This window comes from Saimiri boliviensis, chromosome 17 (assembly GCF_048565385.1).
Source record: "Saimiri boliviensis isolate mSaiBol1 chromosome 17, mSaiBol1.pri, whole genome shotgun sequence".
Taxonomy (NCBI): domain Eukaryota; kingdom Metazoa; phylum Chordata; class Mammalia; order Primates; family Cebidae; genus Saimiri; species Saimiri boliviensis.
The window spans coordinates 7,495,789-7,517,535 of record NC_133465.1 but is presented as its reverse complement, the minus strand read 5'-3'; the positions used below and the strand labels follow the sequence as shown (position 1 = coordinate 7,517,535).

Sequence of the window (21,747 nt, the reverse complement as noted above, 5' to 3'; positions counted from 1 at the left end):
TGGGGACATGGGTGGACAGGGCAGGAAGCCCACCTTCTTGGCCTCAGGGCCTCTCAGACTGGCACTGGGGGCCTGTCCGTTTCTGCCCTGTGCACTTGCCTGGCAAAAGGGGAGTCCAGGATGGCTCTGCTGCAGGTGGTCTTGGCACGGGTGAGCGCTCTCTCAGGCGGCCCCTGGACACCGCCCTTCGGCATGTGGATCCTAAAGTCAGGGAGAGTTTTTCATGTTCATGCTGGTATTTGTGTACTGAATGGACTGTTCCTATTTTGTTTCCTTAAAATAATAATAGTCAGTTTGTTAAAGTACATTTTAAACCTAGTTTTCCTTAAGCTTCTTGTAAGTTCAGCTTATAGACGTAATTATTCGCCAGGCGCGGTGGCTCATGCCTGTAATCCCAGCACTTTGGGAGGCCAAGGCGGGTGGATCACCTGAGGTCAGGAGTTCGAGACCAGCATGACCAACATGGAGAAACCCCATCTCTACTAAAAACACAAAATTAGCCAGGCGTGGTGACACATGCCTGTAATCCCAGGGAGGCTGAGGCACGAGAATCGCTTGAACCCGGGAGGCAGAGGTTGTGGTGAGCCGAGATCGCGCCATTGCACTCCAGCCTGGGTGACAAGAGCAAAACTCTAGCTCAAAACAAACAAACAAAAAAACATAATAATAATTATTATTTTTTGAGACAGAGTTTCACTCTTGTCACCCAGGCTGGAGTGCAATGGCACAAACTTGGCTGACTGCAACCTCTGCCTCCTGGGTTCAAATGATTCTTCTGCCTCAGCCTCTGGAGTAGCTGAGATTCCAGGTGCCCACCGCTGCACCTGGCTAATTTTTTGTATTTTTATTAGAGATGGGGTTTCACCATTTTGGCCAGGCTGGTCTCCAACTCCTGACGTCAGGTGACCCACCCGCCTCAGCCTCCCAGAGTGCTGGGATTATAGGTGTGAGCCACTGGGCCTGCAGTAATTATTCTTTTAAGAAATTGTGCTAAAAAAAAAAAAAAAAAGAAATTGTGCTAAATAGGAGCCACCAACTTTACTTTCTCACTGATTAATGCATAATAATGAAAATCAAAGATACAAAACTCTCTTAAATAATCAGTTTCACTCACCATGCAGTTAAATGCCTAAAAACATTTTAAATTGAGTTTACACATTTGGTGTATTTTAGGGATTTGATTTTAATAATCAAAAACTAAGTAAATAAGGCAAATTAATATTCATAAAGAATCTCAAGGTCTCGCCAACATTCCAATATTGTTCACAAACCTCATCAAATTATTTCATACCTTTCAACTGAAAAAGAAACCACGAGTTTAAAATCAAGTACTTCATTTTATATTTTGATTTGTTATCTCCAGCTAATTCCAAATCTCTTAGTATGCTGAATTTTCTTACACATTATAATACCAAATATAGATTGCTCTTAAATTTAGCACAGATGTATTAATACTACATGTTGGATTTACTTCACCGCCTGTATATTTAGTTTCACACCTTCCTAGGTTTGGAATACACTTTACTGAAGGAAAAGCATTCACATCAGTGTCCGCTGGGGTTGCCAGGCGCTGCCTGGGGCTACCTGCTGGACAGAGTTCTGACACTGGATGTGGGGTCTGGGCTATTCATCACTAGAATAATTTTCCTGGAGCCACAGGGAGAAGTTCTCTATCCTTTCTAGTTGCTAAATCCATGCTCTCCAGATGGGATTGAACTCACAGCCCATATTTCTTGGGTTCTATATTTTTCCACATTCCATATTCTTTTTTGGTTGACTTGAATAGATGGAATACTGAACCACCGCTATCACTGCAACTACGTTCCTTCACTTTCGTGCTGCGGTGAACACAGAAGTCTTTTTTTTTTTTTCAGATGGAGTTTCGCTCTTGTTGTCCAGGTTGGAGCGCAATGGCGCGATCTTGGGACATGGCAATCTCCACCTCCTGGGTTCAAGCGATCTCTTGCCTCAGCCTCCCAAGTGGCTGGGATTACAGGCAAGCATCAACGCACCCAGCTAATTTTGTATTTTTAGTAGAGATGGGGTTTCTCCAAGTTGGTAGGCTGGTCTTGAACTCCCGATCTCAGGTGATCTGCCCGCCTCGGCCTCCCAAAGTGCTGGGATTACAGGTGTGAGCCACAGCGCCCGGCCACAGAATTCTTTACCATTTATTCAGTGTGAGCAGGATCCAGCTCTAGCAGGAATTTATGATTGGCTTATGTGGATGGCCTTATGGGGGGAATGCATTCTTTTCAGTCCCTACGGTGGTCTTCACCGTGTCCACCTTCTGGGTGGGTTTCTTTCGCTTGACGTTTTGCCTTCTAGGGCAGCCCAGGACTTTCTCTTGGAAAGGGAATCAGTAGAAGAATCAGCAGAAGAATCAGTAGCACTCTCACTCTCACCCGTAAAGGTTCATCCTCAGAGAGCAGAAGGAGTCAGCGGGAGAATCAGTAGCACTCATGCTTTGCTTTACACTGTGAGGTTACGGGAACTCTTGAAAAATCTCTTCCAGTCTTCCATGAGCTGTGGGTTGCTGAGCAGGAACACCCTTCACCTTAGCTAGGGGTGGCTCTTTCAGGCTTTCTTTGAGCAAGGTCATTCTTAGGTCTCTGGCCCTCAGAAAACTCCAGTTATGACACAACATTCCCTTTACCTATTTCTTTTTCTTTTTTTTTTTTTGAGACGGAGTTTCGCTCTTGTTACCCAGGCTGGAGTGCAATGGCGCGAGCTCGGCTCACCGCAACCTACGCCTCCTGGGTTCAGGCAATTCTCCTGCCTCAGCCTCCTGAGTAGCTGGGATTACAGGCACGCGCCACCATGCCCAGCTAATTTTTTTGTATTTTTAGTAGAGACAGGGTTTCACCATGTTGACCAGGATGGTCTCTATCCCTTGACCTCGTGATCCAACCGCCTTGGCCTCCCAAAGTGCTGGGATTACAGGCGTGAGCCACCGTGCTCGGCCTGCTTATTTCTTTTTCTTCTTCTTTTTTTTTTTTTAGACAGAGTCTGGCTGTCGCCCATGCTGTAGTGCAGTGGCGTAATCTTGGCTCGCTACAACCTCTGCCTCCCTGGTTCAGGCAATTCTCCTGCCTCAGCCTCCCGAGTAGCTGGGATTGCAGGCTTGTGCTACCATGCTCATCTTATTTTTGTCTTTTTAGTAGAGAAGGAGTTTTACCATGTTGGCCAGGCTAGTCTCGAACTCCTGACTTCAAGTGACCCACCTGCCTCAGCCTCCCAAAGTGCTGGGATTACAGGCGTGAGCCACCGTGCCCGGCCCCCTTTACCTACTTCTGAAATCATAGCTAAACTTCTGAGAGGGTCCTCCTGAAAGCCTTCACTTCATGGGAGTCTTGTGGGCGTCTCCTGCCCCCTGAGGTGGGAGAGGGGAGGACGAGGGCCTGTCACCTGTAGAAACTCTTCTCCAAATGCCTCCTTCTCTTCCTTCCAGCCTGCTTTTTGTTTTTGTTTTAAAATCTCATCTGCTTTTATAAAGAACATCCACTTCTTCTGGAAAACAAAACCCGCTTGTTTCCATGGACAGTTGGTGTGGAGGCAAAAGTGACTCCATCTTGGCTGTTTTTTTCTCTTTTTTTGAGATGGAGTCTTGCTCTGTTGCCCAGGCTGGAGTGCAGTGGCACGATCTCAGCTCCCTGCAACCTCCACCTCCCAGGTTCAAGCAATTCTCCTCAGCCTCCTGAGTAGCTGGAATTACAGGTGCCTGCCACCACGAATGGCTGATTTTTTTTTTGTATTTGTAGTAGAGATGGAGTTTCGCCATCTTGGCCAGGCTCTGGCATTTCACCAGTTAGCATTTTAAGAAAAAAAGTCAGCCTGTAAGCAAAAAGTATAGAAAGAGCTGAATAAAATTTTCTTTTCTAATAATGAAAAGGGCTATGTTGAGATGTTCCTCTACATGTATTGTTTTGGATTATCTCCTCACTTTCTATGGTAATTCCTGACATAGCAGTAGGAAATAAATCCTCTGAGAACTGGAGTATCTGACAGTTCTCTAGCCTACCCTCTCATGCCACTGATGGTTTGACTCTACAATTCTAGGTTGAAAAAAATTTTCCTTGGAAGTTTGAAGACATCATCCTGTTGTCTCTTTGTGTTCAGTGTAACAGCTGAAAAGTGAAATCCATTCTGATTCTTGTTTCTTTGTAGGTGATTTACCCCCACCCCTGGCGGTTTTTAGAATTTTCTCTTTATCTGTGGCATTCTGAAATTTCATGGTGGCATACTTTGGGTCATTTTTGAATGAATGAGCTCAGCTGGGCTATTACTAGAATACCTAAATCTGGAGACCTATTCTTTTTTTTTTTTTTTTTTTTTTTTTTTTTGAAGTGGAGTCCTACTCTGTTGCCAGGCTGGAACGCAGTGGCGTGATCTTGGCCCACTGCAACCTCCAACTCCCAGGTTCAAGCAATTCTCCTGCCTCAGCCTCATGAGTAGCTGGGATTATAGGCACCTGCCACCATGCCCAGCTAAAGTTTGTATTTTTTGTAGACAAAGGGTTTCACCATGTTGGTCAGGCTGGTCTTGATCTCCTGACCTCGTGATGCCCCCTGCCTTGGCTTCCCAAAGTGCTGGCATTACAGGTGTGAGCCACTGTGCCTGGCTGAGACCTATCCGTTTTAATTCTAAGTAACATCCTTGTATTATTTCTTTGATAATTTTTCTCCCTTTTCTTCCTCTTATTTATCTTCTAGAACTCCTATTAGTTCAATATTCATTCTTTGAACTTATTGTTTGTGTTATTTCGGAGGTTTTATGGGGCTAGTAGAAAAAGAACCCTTGTTTTTCCTCTTACGTTTGAAATCCATTGAGAATCAAGACACAGTAGAGAGATTAGTGGCTATCAAGATGTTGGCATAATTGCTGATAAGCAACGAGGAGGATTTGACTTAAAATATTAGATCAGAATACCTCGAGTTAAGCAGATGCTTCCACCCAGTCACAGGCAGAGTTTGGCAAAGCAGGAGCAGCTCTATGTTGCAGGCAGAGAGTAGAATACAAGGTGTGCTCCTTGTGGGCAAAAGATAGTAAAGGGAGCCCCCAAGGGGTGGAGCCAAGCATGCCAATCAGTCAGTCTCCGCCCCTGAGGAGGAGTGGGTTAAGAAGGGGAGTCTGTGCTGCGTGTGGTGGCTGATGCCTGTAATCCCAGGACTTTGGGAGGCGGAGGCGGGCAAATCACCTGAGGTCGGGAGTTTGAGACCAGCCTGGCCAACATGGGGAAACCCCCATCTCTACTAAAAGTACAAAAATTAGCTGGGTGTGTGGAGTGTGCCTGTAACTCGGGAGACTGAGGCAGGGGAATCACTTGAACTCAGGAGGCGGAGGTTGCAGTGAGCCGAGATTGCACCATTGCACTCCAGCCTGGGCAGCAAGAGGGAAACTTGGTCTCCAAAAAAAAAAAAAGAAGGTTGGGGGGAGTCGAGATTGTGTAGAGTTTCCCTAGTGGGAAATATATTCCATAGCCTGAGACCAGATAAAAAATAATTTCTTCCAATTTAACTGTTTTATCATTAAAAAAAAAAAAAAAACCTATGTCTTTTTTTTTTTTTTCCTGGAAGATTTTCTAAATTTTATGTTTCATAGCATCTATTCATTTTTTGGAGTTAACAATATATATACTTTTAATTTTCAAAAGGTCTCGTTTTCTGAACAAGTCGAACATACAGGAAATTCTGGCTTATTGGCTTATCAACAAAGTGAATTCAGGGAAGCCCACAGAAAAACGGGGAAAGGATATGAAAAGGTCATTTATGCAAGAGGAAACCCAAATGATGAATACATCGATGAAGAAATGTTCAAACCCACTGTTAGCCAGAAATGCAAAATAAAAGAACAAGGATACGGCATCAGCTTGGCAACAACTGGGATGCTGGCGGGAGCGCGGTCTGGCAGCCCGCGGTGGAATTAGGTATGATCATACTCTGTGACCGAGCAATGTCACTCTCCGTTCCCTCCCTCCCTCCCTCCCTTCTCTTCTTTTCTTTCTCTTTCTCTCCCTCTTTCCTTTCTCTCTTTCTTTTTTCTTCTCTCCCTTCTGTTCCTTTCTTTCTCTCTTTCTCTCCCTTTTCTCTTCCTTTTTGGGTCCTGCTGTTGCCCAGGCTGGAATGCTGTTGTGTGATCATAGTTCCCTGTGGCCTTGCACTCCTGGCCTCAGGTGATCCTCCCAACTGCAGCTTCCCAAGGTGTTGGGATTACAGGCATGAGCCACCACACCTGACCTGGATACGGTTTCCAGAGAAATTCTCACCTAGCTGCACATGGGAACACGTGAGGACGTTAGTCATAGCGTTAATTGCGGTAGTGTTTGCAACAACCCAGATTCATTATTAGGGGAAATAAACTATGATCGATACACACCCCTATTTCTCCCTCTCTTTTTTTTTTGAGATGGAGTTTTTGCTCTTGTCTCCTAGGCTGGAGTGCAATTGCATGATCTTGGCTCACTGCAACCTCCACCTCCCGGATTCAAGTGATTCTCCTGTGTCCGCCTCCCACTAGCTGGGACTATAGGCGCCTGCCACCACGCCCCGCTAATTTTTGTATTTTTGGTAGAGACGGGTTTTCACCATATTGGCCAGGCTGGTCTCGACCTCCTGACTCCAGGTGATCTGCCTGCCTCGGCCCTATAAAGTGCTGGGATTACAGGAGTGAGCTACTGTGCCCGGCCTATTTTCCCCTCTTGACTCCATTTTGCTTTGCCAATTTCTCTACCCACCTGGGCCTCCACCCAGAGCAAGTTGCCTCAACTCTCCGAGGCTCCACTTCCTCCTCCATGAAATGGGAATAATAAAAGTCCCTGTCTCATCGGGGCGTGTGGTACATGAGAAAACGCCGTGCGGAATTTAGGGCAGTGGCCGGGCCTGAGGACAGTGTTTGTGTTGCCTGGGCCGGGGCAGGGTCTGGGCCGACGGGGCTTTCTGAAGTTGGATTCCTCCTGCTGCAGGGAGAACTGTTTGCCTGCAAAGCCCTTTCCTCCTCCTGCCGCAGCCTCTGGATTTGAGGGACTTTACTCCCCAGGAGAGTGAAGTGAGTTGGGTGTCTGGTGGCCGAGCCCACGGGAAGCTGGGGTCTGTGGCTCAGAGGCGGGGTTGGGCAAGAGCAGAGAACTGGTCCCTGTGATCCTGGTCAGGGATATCTGGAGACACCCACAATTCCGGGAAATTCAGAGGCAGGAAGTGAAAGGGGGAGGGAGAGAAGGGAAATAGAAAACTGTACCCCAGTTCCTCCTGACCTGTCACCCCTTCCAAACGGTGCAGTGAGTGAGGTGACTGGTGTGTGGAGGTGAGGAGGGCAGCCCAGGGGACCCCCTTCTCTGGGGATAAGAACAGAGGTGGCCCTGGCCCCTGCCCCCACTCTCCAGGTGAGTTACAGCTCTGTTTCCTCCTGTGTTTACCGTCCAAAGTCCCAGGCCGGGAGGTCCCAGGTTAGAGCTGGGACACCCAGACGTTCGGGCGCAGGCCTTGCCCTGACCAGCCCCTCCTCCATTCTCCCTCTCCTCCTTGAGTGCCACCTGCCCCAGTTCTCCTGGCTTTAACCCCTCCTTGCCCAAGGCCAGGGCTGCCTGTGGGAACCAGGTGTCCGTTCTCCACACCTTTAGCAGGTAACTGAGGCTGGGGAGGCAGCTGGGATGGGGGTGTTTGGGAACAAGGAAACCTCGGTTCAGGGACGGTGAGGACCCTGTGGGAAACTGCTGGGTGGTCTGGTCCATGAGTGTGTGGAGGGGTCTCCTGGGCAGGTCAAGGCCCAAGTGGTCTCCTGAGAAGGGACAGGAACCAGTGGGATTTCAAACCTCAGCCCAAACCCCCTGCCAACCTCAGATCCAACCCAGGCCACCCACCCAGCCCTCCATCCCAGCGTCAGCCTCCACGTGAATCTGCACCTCTGCCCCAGCCCCCAGAGCAACCCCAGCCCAGTCCAGCTCCAGCCCGGGCCCGTCATGGCCAAGGACTTTCAAGACATCCAGCAGCTGAGCTCGGAGGAAAATGACCAGCCGTTCCAGCGAGGTGAGGGGCCAGGCACTCGCGGGCCGAATCCCAGGAGAGTACATCCATTTTGGAAAGGCAAGTGTACAGTTTCCGTGGCGTTGCTCCACTCTGGCACGGCTCGTGGTGGCTCCGGCCCTTTGAGGTCTCTGCCGCATCCGCTCTGAACGGGGACTGAGGAGGGCCCAACACCCCTGCTTGCCCCCTGACCTCACCTTCCTTTCTACACCAGGACCCCAGGAAAGGTGTGTGCCCAGAGGCGGGGGGAGATCTGGAAGATAACCTTCTGCTCTTCCCCCAACCCAAGAACACATGTGCCCCGTGTGTGACTGTGCACATATGTGCAGATTCAGCTAGGACTCTGTGTGTGTGTATCTTGTGTGTGTGTTGTATGTTGTGTATGTTCTGTGAGTGTGTGTTATGTGGGTGTATATCGTGTGCATGTTGTGTATGTTGTGTGTGATTTTGTGTGTGTGTGTGTGTGTGTGTGTAGAGGTGGGGTGAGTTGGGGTGGGTGGGGGAAATAGGCGCACAGAGATCCTAGAAGTTTCCTGCTCCCCCCGTCTCCCAAGAGCCCTTCTCTGGATCCTTCTCTAGTAATTCTCCACTGAAAGACCCAGGTGTCTTGGAAATGTTTTTTTAGATGGGAGTATTGTGGCAGGATCACAGCTCACCGCAGCCTCAAACTCCTGGGTTCAAGCCATCCTCCGACCTCAGCCTCCCAAGTAGCTAGGACTACAGGTGTGCACCACTGTGCCCAGCTAATTAAAATTTTTTGTAGAGATGGGGTCTTGCTGTGTTGCCCAGGCTGGTGGGAAAAGATTTGAAGGTGAGAAAGAGATCTGAGCAGTTCTAGGCAGAAGGCAAGAGCCAGGGATGGAGGAGTGTCAGATGTGTGGGTACGGGCGGCAGAGCCAGGTTCCATGGAGGCAGGAGGGGCAGGGGCTTGGAGCTTATGAAGGAGATTGGTTAGCTGGGCTGGGAGGAGGGACTCCTCATTCCTAAGGCTGGCCAACCAACTGAAGGAGGGCTGGTGCTGGGCCAGGCAGGGCAGGGCAGGGGACAGGAGGGATAGGTGGTCCCGGGACCGCTCGGGAACACCAGCAGCATCTCCTCTCCCTGCAGTGGGCTGGCAGGCCTTCCCACCAGCGGGGGCCCCGTCAGCCTCACTCTCCTCCGCAACTCCAGCGTCCACACGGTGCCCAGTACATAGTGAACACTCAGAAAGGATGTTGGATGCTGCTGAATCTTCTGAGGGTGAGAGAATGTCGAGTTCGAGCAGGAGGCTTGGAGAGAGGCCACGATTCCTGAAATTAATGGGAGAGCCAGCTCACTCTGATGGACTGAGGGACGCCAGTGAGGGCCCGTCTGAAGGGCTGTGGCCAAGTCCCTGCGTTTCTCTCCAGCAGCCTGGGTGGCGGGGGCTGGGGGAATGTCATCATGTGAGCTGAAAAAGGCGAAGGGTTGTGGGAGTCGCTTACAGGGGCAGTGTCTGACTCAGGACAGTGACCTGGGGAGGAAGATTCTGGGCCCCTGACTCAGTCTCCCCAGTATGTGGTGGTGCTGGGCGGGGTGATAGAAATGAGAAGACAGGGGACAGGACACAGTCAGTGTCCGAGGCCAAGAAGAGCAGGTATTCTGTTTGCAGGCGGCTGCTGCAGACAGGAGCTCAGGGCTAGGGCACTGGCGTTGAACTGGAGGCAGCAGGGGGGGAGCCCAGCGCTGTGTGCAGGAGCACGTGTGCCGAGTGTACGTGTGTGAGTGTGTCAGGAGGTGTGTGCATGTGTGTGGGAGGGTGTACGCATGTGTGTATTAGCATATGTGTGCACATGTGAGTGTGTACAACAGAACCTGTGTTCATGTGTGTGCAAATGTGTGTTTTTGAGTGAAGCAAGAATGTGTGTCTGAGGGTATGTGAATGTGTATGTGAGTCTGAGGGTATGTGTATGTATGTATGTGTATGTGTGAGTTTGTGAGGGTATGTGTGTGTGTGTTTGTGAGGGTATGTGTGTATGTGAGTTTGTGAGGATATGTGTGTGTGTGAGTGTGAGGGTGTGTGTGAGGGCATGTGAGTGTGAGTTTGTGAGGGTGTGTGTGTGTGTGAGGGCATGTGAGTTTGTGAGGGTGTGTGTGTGTTTGTGAGGGTGTCTGTGAGTTTGTGAGGGTATGTGTGTGTGAGTTTGTGAGGGTGTGTGTGTGTTTGTGAGGGTGTGTGTGTGTGAGGGCATGTGTGTGAGTTTGTGAGGGTGTGTGTGTGTTTGTGAGGGGTGTGTGTGTTTGTGAAGGTATGTGTGTGTGTTTGTGAGGGCATGTGAGTGTGAGTTTGTGAGGGTGTGTGTGTGTGAGGGCATGTGAGTGTGTGAGTTTGTGAGGGTGTGTGTGTGAGGTTACGTGTGTGTGAGTTTGTGAGCGTGTGTGTGTGAGTTTGTGAGGGTATGTGCGTGTGTGAGTTTGTGAGGATATGTGTGTATGTGAGTTTGTGAGGATATGTGTGTGTGAGTTTGTGAGGGTATGTGTGTATGCGAGTTTGTGAGGATATGTGTGTGTGTGAGTTTGTGAGGGTATGTGTGTTTGTGAGGGCATGTGAGTGTGTGTGAGTTTGTGAGGGTGTGTGTGAGGGTATGTGTGTGAGTTTGTGAGGGTATGTGTGTGTGTGTTTGTGAGGGTATGTGTGTGTGTTAGTTTGTGAGGGTATGTGTGTGTGTGAGTTTGTGAGGGTATGTGTGTGTGTGTGTGAGGGCATGTGAGTGTGTGTGAGTTTGTGAGGGTGTGTGTGTGTTTGTGAGGGTATGTGTGTGTGTGAGTTTGTGAGGGTATGCGTGTATGCGAGTTTGTGAGGATATGTGTGTGTGTGAGTTTGTGAGGGTATGTGTGTGTGTGTGAGGGCATGTGTGTGTGAGTTTGTGAGGGTGTGTGTGTGTTTGTGAGGATATGTGTGTGTGTGAGTTTGTGAGGGTATGTGTATGTGTGTGAGGGCATGTGAGTGTGTGTGAGTTTGTGAGAGCGAGTGTGTGTGGGTTTGTGAATGTGTGTGAGCTTGTGAGGGTATGTGAATGTGTGGGTGAGTGCTTTCAGGGTGTGGATGGATCAAGGCGCGGGCGCGGTACCTGAGAGGTGGCCTGTGGCTGAGGGGAGCAAATTCAGAGTGGACTGAGGTCTCTGGGGGATGAGGGCCGAGGCCCCTGGGGAGGAGGCCTTGAGTGGTGGGATGAAGACAGCAGGTGGGCCTGGAGGGCTGTCCTTGGAGAGTGGGCTATGGCAGAATGACCAGACTTAAGGATCTCAATGGAATTTGGGGAGGGGAGGGATTGTTCCAGTATGGATTTTAGTAAGAACACAGGACCCAGCTTCTGGAGTCTCCAATCTGAGGGGACAGGGGCCTTAGAAGAGCTGAGACTAAGGCCCAAGGTGATCTGGAGGCCTCTGCCACCGGCTGGCTGGGAGGAAGAGCATTCACAGATCCCCTTCTCTGGCTATGTGCCTACGCAGGGATGGGTCTGTCCCAGCCCCCTCTGCGTCTTCCAGTGCCCCAGCTCCAGGATCGGGGCTTTGCACACAGCTGATGTGAATGTCCTGTGTCATGAATGTCCTGTGTCATGAGCATGGGTGTGTGCACCCGGGTAGCTGCGTGTGTATGTCTGAACATGGCAATATGGGTGCGAGGGTGTAAGTGTGTGTGTGTGTGTGTGTGCGCGCGTGCAATACTCAAATGCTGGGGTCAAGGCCTGTGATGACTCCCCCATGGCCCCAACCAATCTCCCCACCCAGGTTATGCCTCCTCAGGCTTCGGGGCCCTGCCTTTACCCTCTGACTCCCGGCGCCCTGGCTGCCAGCTCCTGATGCCCCTCTCTCACAGGGCCACCTCCTGCCCAGCTCCTGCCACAGCGTCTCTGCTCCACAGTCCGCTTCAGTCTGCTTGCCCTGGGCTCCAACATCCTGCTGCTGGTGGTGATCTGCGTGGTTGGGTCCCAAAGTGAGGGTCACAGGGACCAGCAGGGATGGGCAAGGAGTGGGGGAAGAGACACGGGCAGTGGTGGGCAGTGATGGGGGTGATGGGAGGGGAAGGGATGGGGGTGGGGCGAATGTGGGGGCCGTGAGGGGCTGGTCACATGGACAGTGATGGGGACACAGCCCCTCTCCCTCGTCCTGCCCCCGCTGCCACCTGACAAGGTGCACGGCTGCAAGCAGAGCTGCGGACCCTGGAGGAAGCTTTCAGCAACTTTTCCTCAAGCACCCTGATGGAGATCTATGCTCTAGGCAGCCACGGTGAGGGGCTGGATGGCCGCGCTCTCGTTTATCCGCACAGGGTTTGCTGGGTTCAGTGCGGAGTCTGCGTCAGGGCTGCGTTGGGCGCTGTTGGGTGCAGGCTGGGCAGGGCGTCCAGGTGCCCTGGAGGATGTAGAAGAGGGAGGCCGGTGGGGACGGAGGAGGTTGGTGCCAGGTGGAGAGGTTGGATCTGCAACATCTGGAGGCCAGGAAGGCACCACGTCTTGGGTCTGTGAGCAGATGGAGTGTGGCAGGAGCCCATCGGAGGGACAGGCAGATAAGCGGTGTCCAGAGAGGTGACAGAGCGAGGCTTTATTTTGAGAAAATGGGAACCCATTGAAGGAATTTAGGCAGGAGAGTGGCCTGAGCCGCTGTGGCAGTGCAGGGAGCTTGGGCGGGGTGGTGGAGGCCAGGAGGTGGATGCCCGCAACGCCCAGGATGAGGTGCTGGCCCCCTGGTGCCCCAGGAGCATGAGGACGGACGGAGGCTGAGCAGGGAAACAGTTGGCTTTCCACTTTCAGGAGGCAGCGTGGGTGACAAGATAACATCTCTGGGAGCCAAGCTGGAGAAACAGAAGCAGGACCTGAAAGCAGGTCAGAGAGCCCACGGTGTGTGTGTGCATGTGCGTGCGTATGTGCGGTGTGTGTGTGCATGTGCGTGCGTGTGTGCGGTGCGTGTGCATGTGCGTGCGTGTGTGCGGTGTGTGTGTGCATGTGCGTGCGTGTGTGCGGTGTGTGTGTGCATGTGCGTGCGTGTGTGCGTGTGCGGTGTGTGTGTGCATGTGCGTGTGTGTGTGTGTGTGCGGTGTGTGTGTAGTGTGTGCGTGTCTGTGTCTCTGTACGTGTGGGGTGGTGTGCCATGGATGCATGCGTAGTGTGTATATGTGTGTGTTATGTGTGCATGTGTGGTGTTGTGTGATGGGTCCATGTGTGTGTGTGTTTGCATGTGATGTGTGTGGTGCATCTCTTGGTGTGTTTGTGTGTGTGATGGATCTGTGTGTGTGTGGTATTTGTGTGTGTGATGGGTCTGTGTGGTGTGGTATCTGTAGTGTGTACGGTGTGTGTGGTTTGATGTATGTGGTGTATGTGTGTGTGTGGTGTGTCTCTATGTGGGGGGTATGCATATGTGTGTGGTGGGTGTATGTGTTGGTATGATGTGTCTGTGTGTGCATGTGGGGTGGTGTGGGGTGGTGTATATGTGTGTGTGTGTGTATGTGGTCTGGGTGGCCTAAATGTGTGTGTGATGGGTCTGTGTGATCTGTGTGATATATGTATCTGGTGTGTGTTTGTGTGGTATGGTGTGTGTGTGTGGTGTGATCTAGGCATTGCATATGTGTCTTTGTGGTATGTGGTGTGGTCTGGGCATGGTATATGTGTCTGTGTGGTGTGTGGTGTGGTGTGGTGCGGTGTGGCCTAGGCATGGTAGAGTCTGTGTGGTGTGTGGTGTGTGTGGTGTGTGGTGTGGTGTGGTCTAGGCATGGTAGATTCTGTGTGGTGTGTGGTGTGCTCTAGGCATGGTAGAGTCTGTGTGGCATGTGGTATGTGGTGTGTATGGTGTGTGGTGTGGTCTAGGCATGGTAGAGTCTGGTGTGTGGTGTGTGGTGTGTGTGGTGTGTGTGGTGTGATGTGTTCTAGGCATGGTAGAGTCTGGTGTGTGGTGTGTGGTGTGTGTGGTGTGTGTGGTGTGTGTGGTCTAGGCATGGTAGAGTCTGTGTGGTGTGTGGTATGTGTGGTGTGTGGTGTGGTCTAGGCATGGTAGAGTCTGTGTGGTGTGTGGTATGTGTGGTGTGTGGTGTGGTCTATGCATGGTAGAGTCTGTGGTGTGTGGTGTGTGGTGTGTGTGGTGTGGTCTAGGCATGGTAGAGTCTGTGTGGTGTGTGGTGTGTGTGGTGTGTGGTGTGGTCTATGCATGGTAGAGTCTGTGGTGCGTGGTGTGTGGTGTGTGGTGTGTGTGTGGTGTGTGGTGTGGTCTATGCATGGTAGAATCTGGTGCGTGGTGTGTGGTGTGTGTGTGGTGTGGTCTATGCATGGTAGAGTCTGGTGCGTGGTGTGTGGTGTGTGGTGTGTGTGGTGTGGTGTGGTGTGGTCTATGCATGGCAGAGTCTGTGGGGTGGATGTGCTTCCCCAGCCACAGGCTGGAGCCGGGCAGGAGGGGACTTTCCCCCGTCTGTCTTAGATCACGACTCCCTGCTCCTGCATCTGAAGCACTTCCCCATGGACCTGCGCTTCCTGACCTGCCAGATGGAGCTCCTCCATAGCAACGGTAGGGGTGGGGCATCTGCAGTCCCAGGGTGCGCCCCTCTGGCTGGATCTCACCCCCCTGCCCCGTGACCCCTCAGGCTCCCAAAGGACCTGCTGCCCCGTCAACTGGGTGGAGCACCAAGCCAGCTGCTACTGGTTCTCTCACTCCGGGAAGGCCTGGGCCGAGGCGGAGAAGTACTGCCAGCTGGAGAACGCGCACCTGGCGGTCATCAACTCCTGGGAGGAGCAGGTGAGGCCACGCTTCCCGAAGGCAGGCCGCCCTTGGAAGGCAGGCTGTGGGAGGCCGGATCACGCTTATTTTATCCTTTTAACCTAAAAAGAGAGTCCAGAAGCAGAATTGTAGTGGAGCTCTGGGAGGTTCAGTCAAACAACCATTGATTCTTTTTTTTTTTTTTTTTCGGAAACAGAGTTTCACTCTTGTTGCCCAGGCTGGAGTGCAATGGTACGATCTTGGCTCACCGCAACCTCTACCTCCTGGGTTCAAGCAATTCTCCTGCCTCAGCCTCCTGACTAGCTGGGATTACAGGCTCATGCCACCACGCCTGGCTAACTTTTTGTATTTTTAGTAGAGACGAGATTTCCTCATGTAAGCCAGGATGGTTTCAATCTTCTGACTTCATAATCCGCCCACCTCGGCCTCCCAAAGTGCTGGGATTACAGGCGTGAGCCCCCGCGCCTGGACTCTTTTTTGTTTTTGTTTTTTTAAATATGTTCAGCTTTCTGATTTAAGGCAGCCACTGATTCTAAGAGGTGGGAGGTTGTAGCCTGGAGCTTGGCAAAGAGACAGGAGCCAGGCAACCAGGTGACACGAAGCAGGTCAGGAGACGGGGTATGGGACAGGATGAGCAAAGGGGCCAGGACAGGCCGGAGAACACAGGGAAGGCGCCGACGGTCCCTTCTTGCTGTGCTGGCCTTCGAGTGCTGGTCACTTGGATCAAGGGAACCGAGCAGGGAGGAGCCCAGTGACTCACCTGCAGAGGGTTACTGGTTCCCTCCAAGGTGCTCTGTCTCCACTTCCCATGGCCACTGCCAGACAGCAAAGTTTACGGAGAAGAATCAACGCATTAGAATAGATGGGACAGCTTTGGAAAAGGAGGGTAGGCCGGGCGCGGTGGCTCAAGCCTGTAATCCCAGCACTTTGGGAGGCCGAGGTGGGTGGATCACGAGGTCAGGAGATCGAGACTATCCTGGTCAACATGGTGAAACCCTGTCTCTACTAAAGAAAATAAAAAAAAAAAAAATTAGCTGGGCGTGGTGGCGCGTGCCTGTAATCCCAGCTACTCAGGAGGCTGAGGCAGGAGAATTGCCTGAACCCAGGAGGCGGAGGTTGTGGTGAGCCGAGATGGCGCCATTGCACTCCAGCCTGGGTAACAAGAGCGAAACTCCGTCTCAAAAAAAAAAAAAAAAAAAAAAAAGGAAAAGGAGGGTAATAATGGTAACATTTACTGAGCACTTACTATGTGCTTTCATACATTCATTTCTTCAAACCTCACAATCCCAGTGCACAGACACTCGTATGATTCCCAGTTCCAGGGAGTGGGGGATGTCAGCACTAAGGGACAGAGAGGTTAAGTAACTTGTCACAAATTGAGCAAGAGATGGGGCCACAGTTCAGATCTACCCAGCCTCTTTAGCCAGTGTCTTCAACTGCTACGTGCTGCTTTGATCCTGTGGGGTCTGTGAGGGCCTTGTTCTGTATGAACTTGGAAGTTTTTTTTTTTTTTTTTTTTTTTTTTTTTTTTTGAGACAGAGTTTCACTCTTGTTGCCCAGGCTGGAGTGCGATGGTGTGATCTAGGCTCACTGCAACCTCTGCCACTGGGTTTAAGTGATTCTCCTGCCTCAGCCTCCCGAATAGCTGAGAAAAAGGTGCATGCTACCACACCTGGCTAATTTTTGTATTGTTAGTAGAGATGGGATTTCACCATTTTGGCCAGGCTGATCTCAAACTCCTAACCTCAGGTGATATGCCTGCCTTAGCCTCCAAAAGTGCTGAGATTACAGACGTGAGCCACTGTGCCTCGCCTGAACTTGGAAGTATTTTCCTGCCGCAGTAGTTAAGGCATGTGATACAGGGGCCAGAATATATGTAGTGTTTGCTTTGCGTCAGGCTCTGTTAGTGCTTTACAACATAGAGTGAGTATGAACGTATTTTGCTTACTGATCAGGTTGAACTTGCCAACATTTAATCAGTTTTGACCTCTACAAATGTCAGTTTCATGCAGTTAAACCTGATTTCAGTGTTCTGTGACTTGGCATGCAACAAGTTCATGACCACTACAACTTCCTGTTGGACAGAGCTTTCGTCATTATGAGGTAGACATGTGTCCCACTGAATGCTTTTTTGCCTTGAATTTATCTGAGATATAAATACCGGTCCTTGATTTTTTTCCACTTGAATTTGCTTGCTGTATCTCTGTCTATCCTTTCATTTCTTATCTTTTCAAATATTTGTTTTAAAGGAATGATTCTCAGTCTTGACTGTACATTATAATCTCTTTAAGAGTTAAAAAAAATGTATCAACTCCTGGGTCTCACCCTTAAAAATGCCAATTTAAATTAATCTTGGCCTTATCTGGGACCATTCCCTGAGGAGTGCCATGGGGCAGCTAAGCTTAAGGTATTTCTCCTGTATAGGTTTTTTTGTTTTGTTTTGTTTTTGAGACAAGGTCTGGCTCTGTCGCCCACGCTGGAGTGCAGTGGCATGATCTCAGCTCACTGTAACCTCTGCCTCCCAGACTCAAGTGATCCTCCCACCTCAGCCTCTCGAGAAGCAGGGACTACAGGCGCACCCCACCATGCCTGGCTAGTTTTTTTGTATTTTTAGTAGAGACGATGTTTCACCATGTTGCCCAGGCTGGTCTTGAACTCCTGGCCTCAAGCGATTTGCCCACCTGGGCCTCCCAAAGGGTTGAAATTACAGGTGTGAACCACTGTAATCTAAAAACTGTGCCTGGCAGGTCTTGTTTTTGATGTTTAAAAACTCTAATAAGTACCTTTCCTTATAATAGTTGAGTATCTCATATATTTCAGATATGCTTCACCTTGTATTTACCTTTTTTCTGCTTTATATGCTTTTTAATTTTCTTACAATTGCTCTGTGAGAGGTGTTCTTTTTGATTTTTCCTTTTTTGGAATTTTGGAATCTATGTAGTTTATTTTGAGTTATTCCAGTGATTACTTGTATGACTTTAAATAATAGGCTGAAAATGACTGCTTTGAAAACTAAAAGTTTGTATGACTTCCACAGGAAAGGTGAGGAGACCAGGATACCTCTTACTCCCATATGCCTGAATATTTTCTTTCCTAGGTTCCTCAAGTGTTTTATCTGAAATTTTTTGTTTTGTTTTTGAGATGGAGTCTTGCTCTGTCACCCAGGCTGGAGTGCAGTGGCGCAATCTTGGCTCACTGAAACCTCCGCCTCCTGGGTTCAAGAGATTCTCCTGCCTCAGCCTCCCGAGTAGCTGGGATTACAGGCACCCACCACCACACCTGGCTAATTTTTGTATTTTTAGTAGAGACAGGGTTTCACCATGTTGGCCAGGCTGGTCTTGAACTCTTAACCTCAGGTGATCCCTCCACCCCAGCCTCTCAAAGTGCCGGGATTACAGGCTTGAGCCACTGCACCTGGCCTTTTTTTTTTTTTTTTTTTTTTTAACATATAGCTCACACTTTTCTTTTCAGTTCCTTTACTTATCATCATAGTCTCTTTTATTGATGTCTTCTTTCACGTTTTATGTCATTAAAAAATTTTTTAAGCATATAAAGAAATTGTTGTCCAACATCCCCTTACATTCTGAAGAAAGGCTTCTTTTTGAAGTCTGTTTTTCACCCCTCCCTTTGATATCCCAGTTCTTTTTCCTTTGCCTCATCTTCCTCTTTGGGGGCATAAGTTCCATGATGGTTTTCCTTCTCTGTTACTTTTGTGAATGGATACAATGCATTCTTTCCTATGATTCACCCGGGAAAGAGGGGGATGAATGATCCCGACTGTCTTCTCTGATCATCTGGCACGATTTGACTCCTCCTCTCCCTCTTTAACACCGAGGGCTGGATGCTGCTAATTTGTCATCTCTGCCAGTTGTTCAGTTTCTTGTGCTGACGGGAGGGAGGGCTGCCCGCGGGCAGCAGCACAGAGCATATCCGGTCTCCAGGCACTTTCCAACTCTGCTGGCTCCTCTGGACTTGGGGCAGCCTTACCTGCCTGTGAGGGCTGCCCCTTCATGCTGCTTCTTCCTATGTGGAAGGCAGAAAATTTCCTCCTCAGAGTTTCCTTTCTTGTTAAGGAATAAATCCTTCTCGCTAATAACTCTTTGTTAAGCCCTATCCTATGTAGCTGTTAGACATGTTCACAGGCACATAGTACATTCTATGTCCTTGTACTTTAAACAAGAGATCTGTGCCGGACGTGCTCACAGGCACGTCCCAGCTCGCAGCCTATGCTCCTTCCTTATGCCTTTTTTTTTTTTGTTTTGAGACGGAGTTTCGCTCTTGTTACCCAGGCTGGAGTGCAATGGCGCGATCTCGGCTCACCGCAACCTCCGCCTCCTGGGCTCAGGCAATTCTCCTGCCTCAGCCTCCTGAGTAGCTGGGATCACAGGCACGCGCCACCATGCCCAGCTACTTTTTTGTATTTTTAGTAGAGACGGGGGTTTCACCATGTTGACCAGGATGGTCTCGATCTCCTGACCTTATGATCCACCCGCCTCGGCCTCCCAAAGTGCTGGGATCACAGGCTTGAGCCACCGCGCCCGGCCTTCCTTATGCCTTTTTGCTCTCCATTGCTTTTACCTGTTTAAAAAAGTTTTATTAGGCAATCAGGTTTTAGTTTAAATTGTAAGGTCTGGCTCCAACCAATGAAAATCAGACACAGCAGTAAGAACCACCCCAAATGCGTAAGGGATAAATATATCTGCTTTTCCCTTTGTTCGTTGTACTCTCGTGGCTAGTGAAGGTACCCTTCCTGCTGGCAAGAGTACCCTTGCCAGCAGGAAGTAAAAATTGCTTTGCTGAAAAGTCCTGTGTCTCAGTGCTAATTTTTCTTTGTAGCACCGAGCATCTGTTTCCAATATCCTATTTGTGGGATTCCAGAATTTCAGGGATGCAACAGTTTCTGATAATCAGATGAGGTGAATAACTGGAACCTTAGTTGTTTTCTAGGCACTGAGAGTAGAATTAGGCAATTTTCCTTCAAATACTGTTCCCTTCGCCGGCTGTCAAAGGGAATTGTGCACATTGCTCAATGGATCCATCCCTGCTCTTCCTCCACAAAACCAGTTGACCACACCTCCCCCTGCTACCCTACCAAACCATGGGACCTAAGTCCCCAGGAACAGCTGTATGTGTAAGAGAAAGCCACTTGGAGGGGCCACTGTGCTGGGGGGTGCGGGTGCATGTGAGTCCCGGGGAGTTATCTGTACCCTCAAAGGCCACTTTCACTCAAGCCCCTGCCTGCTGGCTGACTGGGCTGCTCGCTCACACCTGGGTATTTTGCTATTTTGCACCGAGTGCCAGATTCCACATAGCTAGATCATAATGGAGCCCTGGGCAGCGGGTCCAAGCTTAGAGGCTCCCGGGCCTGACAAATCTCAGAAAGTGACAGCTACATCTAAAGCGAGAGTGACCAGGGGACAGTGTACCTGAGAGGCGAGTGAAACTGGGATCTTTAGTGGGTCTGGGGTCTGGGGAGGCAGTAGGAGCAGAGACCAGGATCAGAATCCCAGGAATTTGAGGCTGTGGGCAGGAGACAGCGAGAGGACCAGAGCTTGGGTAGAGCCATAAGCTGGGAATGAAGGGGGATGCCGGGCCAGGGCTGTGAACAGGACAGTGTCCACTAACTCAGGTACAGGATTGGCTCTCTGGGCTCTTCAACTCCCTGCAAAGTGTGGTTGCTGCAGCGTCCATCTATGAGGGCTTCTGAGGATTAAATGCGATTTGCACAGGCAGCATAAAGTCCAGACCAGTAAATGCGCACTGAACGCTAACTATAGTGACACAAGGAAAAGCTAGGAAGCAGTCTTCTTGGGAGCTGATGCTTCGGCCTGGGGGCAGATCAGGCTGGGAAGGGCTGAGGGGCCGCGGTTCCATGGCTGCGTGGAGGGAGGATAAAGGCACAGGAGACTAGAAACTTCCTTGTCGTCTGTTTTTCCAGAAATTCATCGCACAGCACACGAACCCCTTTCACACCTGGATAGGTCTCACGGACAGCGATGGCTCCTGGAAATGGGTGGATGGCACAGACTACAGTCACAACTACAAGTAAGTGGTCTCTTCCCTCCCCGCCTTGTTAGATTTCTCTGGGGACAGCCCCCTGGCCTTTCATGCCAAGCCACCCTGACTCATCTCTCAGGGACCAAATTCTCCAGTCCTCTCTTCCCCAGACTCACAAACCCTCCAAGGCTGTGCTTTTCGGGGCTTGGGGTGAGGGTTGCTGGGACTGGGGGCAGAAGTTAGAGCCTGAGTTTTCTCTTGCCTCCTTAGGAACTGGGCTGTCACTCAGCCTGATGACTGGCACGGGCATGAGCTGGGCGAAAGTGAAGACTGTGCTGAAATCCGGCCAGACGGCCGCTGGAACGATGACTTCTGCCTGCAGGTGCACCGCTGGGTGTGTGAGAAGAAACGAAATATCACCGGCGAGGTGGCCTGACCCCAGCGCACCTCTGTCTAACCCGTGGCCCGCAGCTGCCCAGCTCTGGCTTCTCTGTTGAGGGTTTTGAAGAAAGGAAGAAAAATGGAGACAGGGGTATGGGGAAGAGCTGAGCAAAGAGAGAAAGGAGGCAGTTTGAGTCCTTGACCCTGGAGGGCGGAGATCCCACGTCCTTCCCTAATTCATTGTCATTGTTAGAATTGTCAGCCTCTTCAATGGAGTAGGAAAAGAAGAAACAAATACTCGAATCTCTGTGTGGCTTGGTTATTTGGAACTGAGAAATGTAGCATGCAAACGAGGGAGAGGGGAGGGCATGAAAGAGGCAAGGCATGAATCCCAGACAGCTGCTCCTTGGTCCCAAATCCTGAGGGAAACGAGAAAGGGGTTTGGAGCGGATGGGTTTGTGGCTGGCAGCAGTGGGAAAGGGGCTGGCTGGGCTGTGACTGGAGGGTCCACTTGGCTCCCAGGGCACCCAAAGGAAGCATCTTTCTCTGCGGTTGGCTTCTCCCCAGACTGGGTCACAGGGAACACCCCAGCTTCACTCTCAGCCTTCAAGGAAAATGGTCATGAGAAGAAGAA

General features: G+C 50.4%; 1 protein-coding gene across 4 annotated transcripts in view; it reads left to right on the top strand.

Annotated features, from left to right (window-relative positions):
- Positions 1-21,416, top strand: part of ASGR2 (asialoglycoprotein receptor 2) — a 30,672-nt gene extending 9,256 nt beyond the window's left edge. Inside the window, exons 5-16 of one of the 4 annotated variants that reach the window (XM_074388109.1) lie at positions 5,651-5,923; positions 6,959-7,041; positions 7,418-7,615; positions 7,833-8,018; positions 9,123-9,254; positions 11,854-11,970; positions 12,168-12,263; positions 12,785-12,856; positions 14,439-14,525; positions 14,602-14,753; positions 20,674-20,780; positions 21,003-21,416. In XM_074388109.1, coding sequence (XP_074244210.1) covers positions 7,952-8,018; positions 9,123-9,254; positions 11,854-11,970; positions 12,168-12,263; positions 12,785-12,856; positions 14,439-14,525; positions 14,602-14,753; positions 20,674-20,780; positions 21,003-21,168 — 996 coding nt within the window. In that variant the 5' untranslated portion in view covers positions 5,651-5,923; positions 6,959-7,041; positions 7,418-7,615; positions 7,833-7,951 and the 3' untranslated portion in view covers positions 21,169-21,416. Of the gene's footprint in view, positions 1-5,650; positions 5,924-6,958; positions 7,042-7,417; positions 7,616-7,832; positions 8,076-8,680; positions 8,739-9,122; positions 9,255-11,853; positions 11,971-12,167; positions 12,264-12,784; positions 12,857-14,438; positions 14,526-14,601; positions 14,754-20,673; positions 20,781-21,002 lie in introns of those variants that run through there. The other 3 variants (XM_003929131.4, XM_003929130.4, XM_010339757.3) reach the window with 3 other exon arrangements.
- Positions 21,417-21,747: the final 331 nt, after the last annotated feature.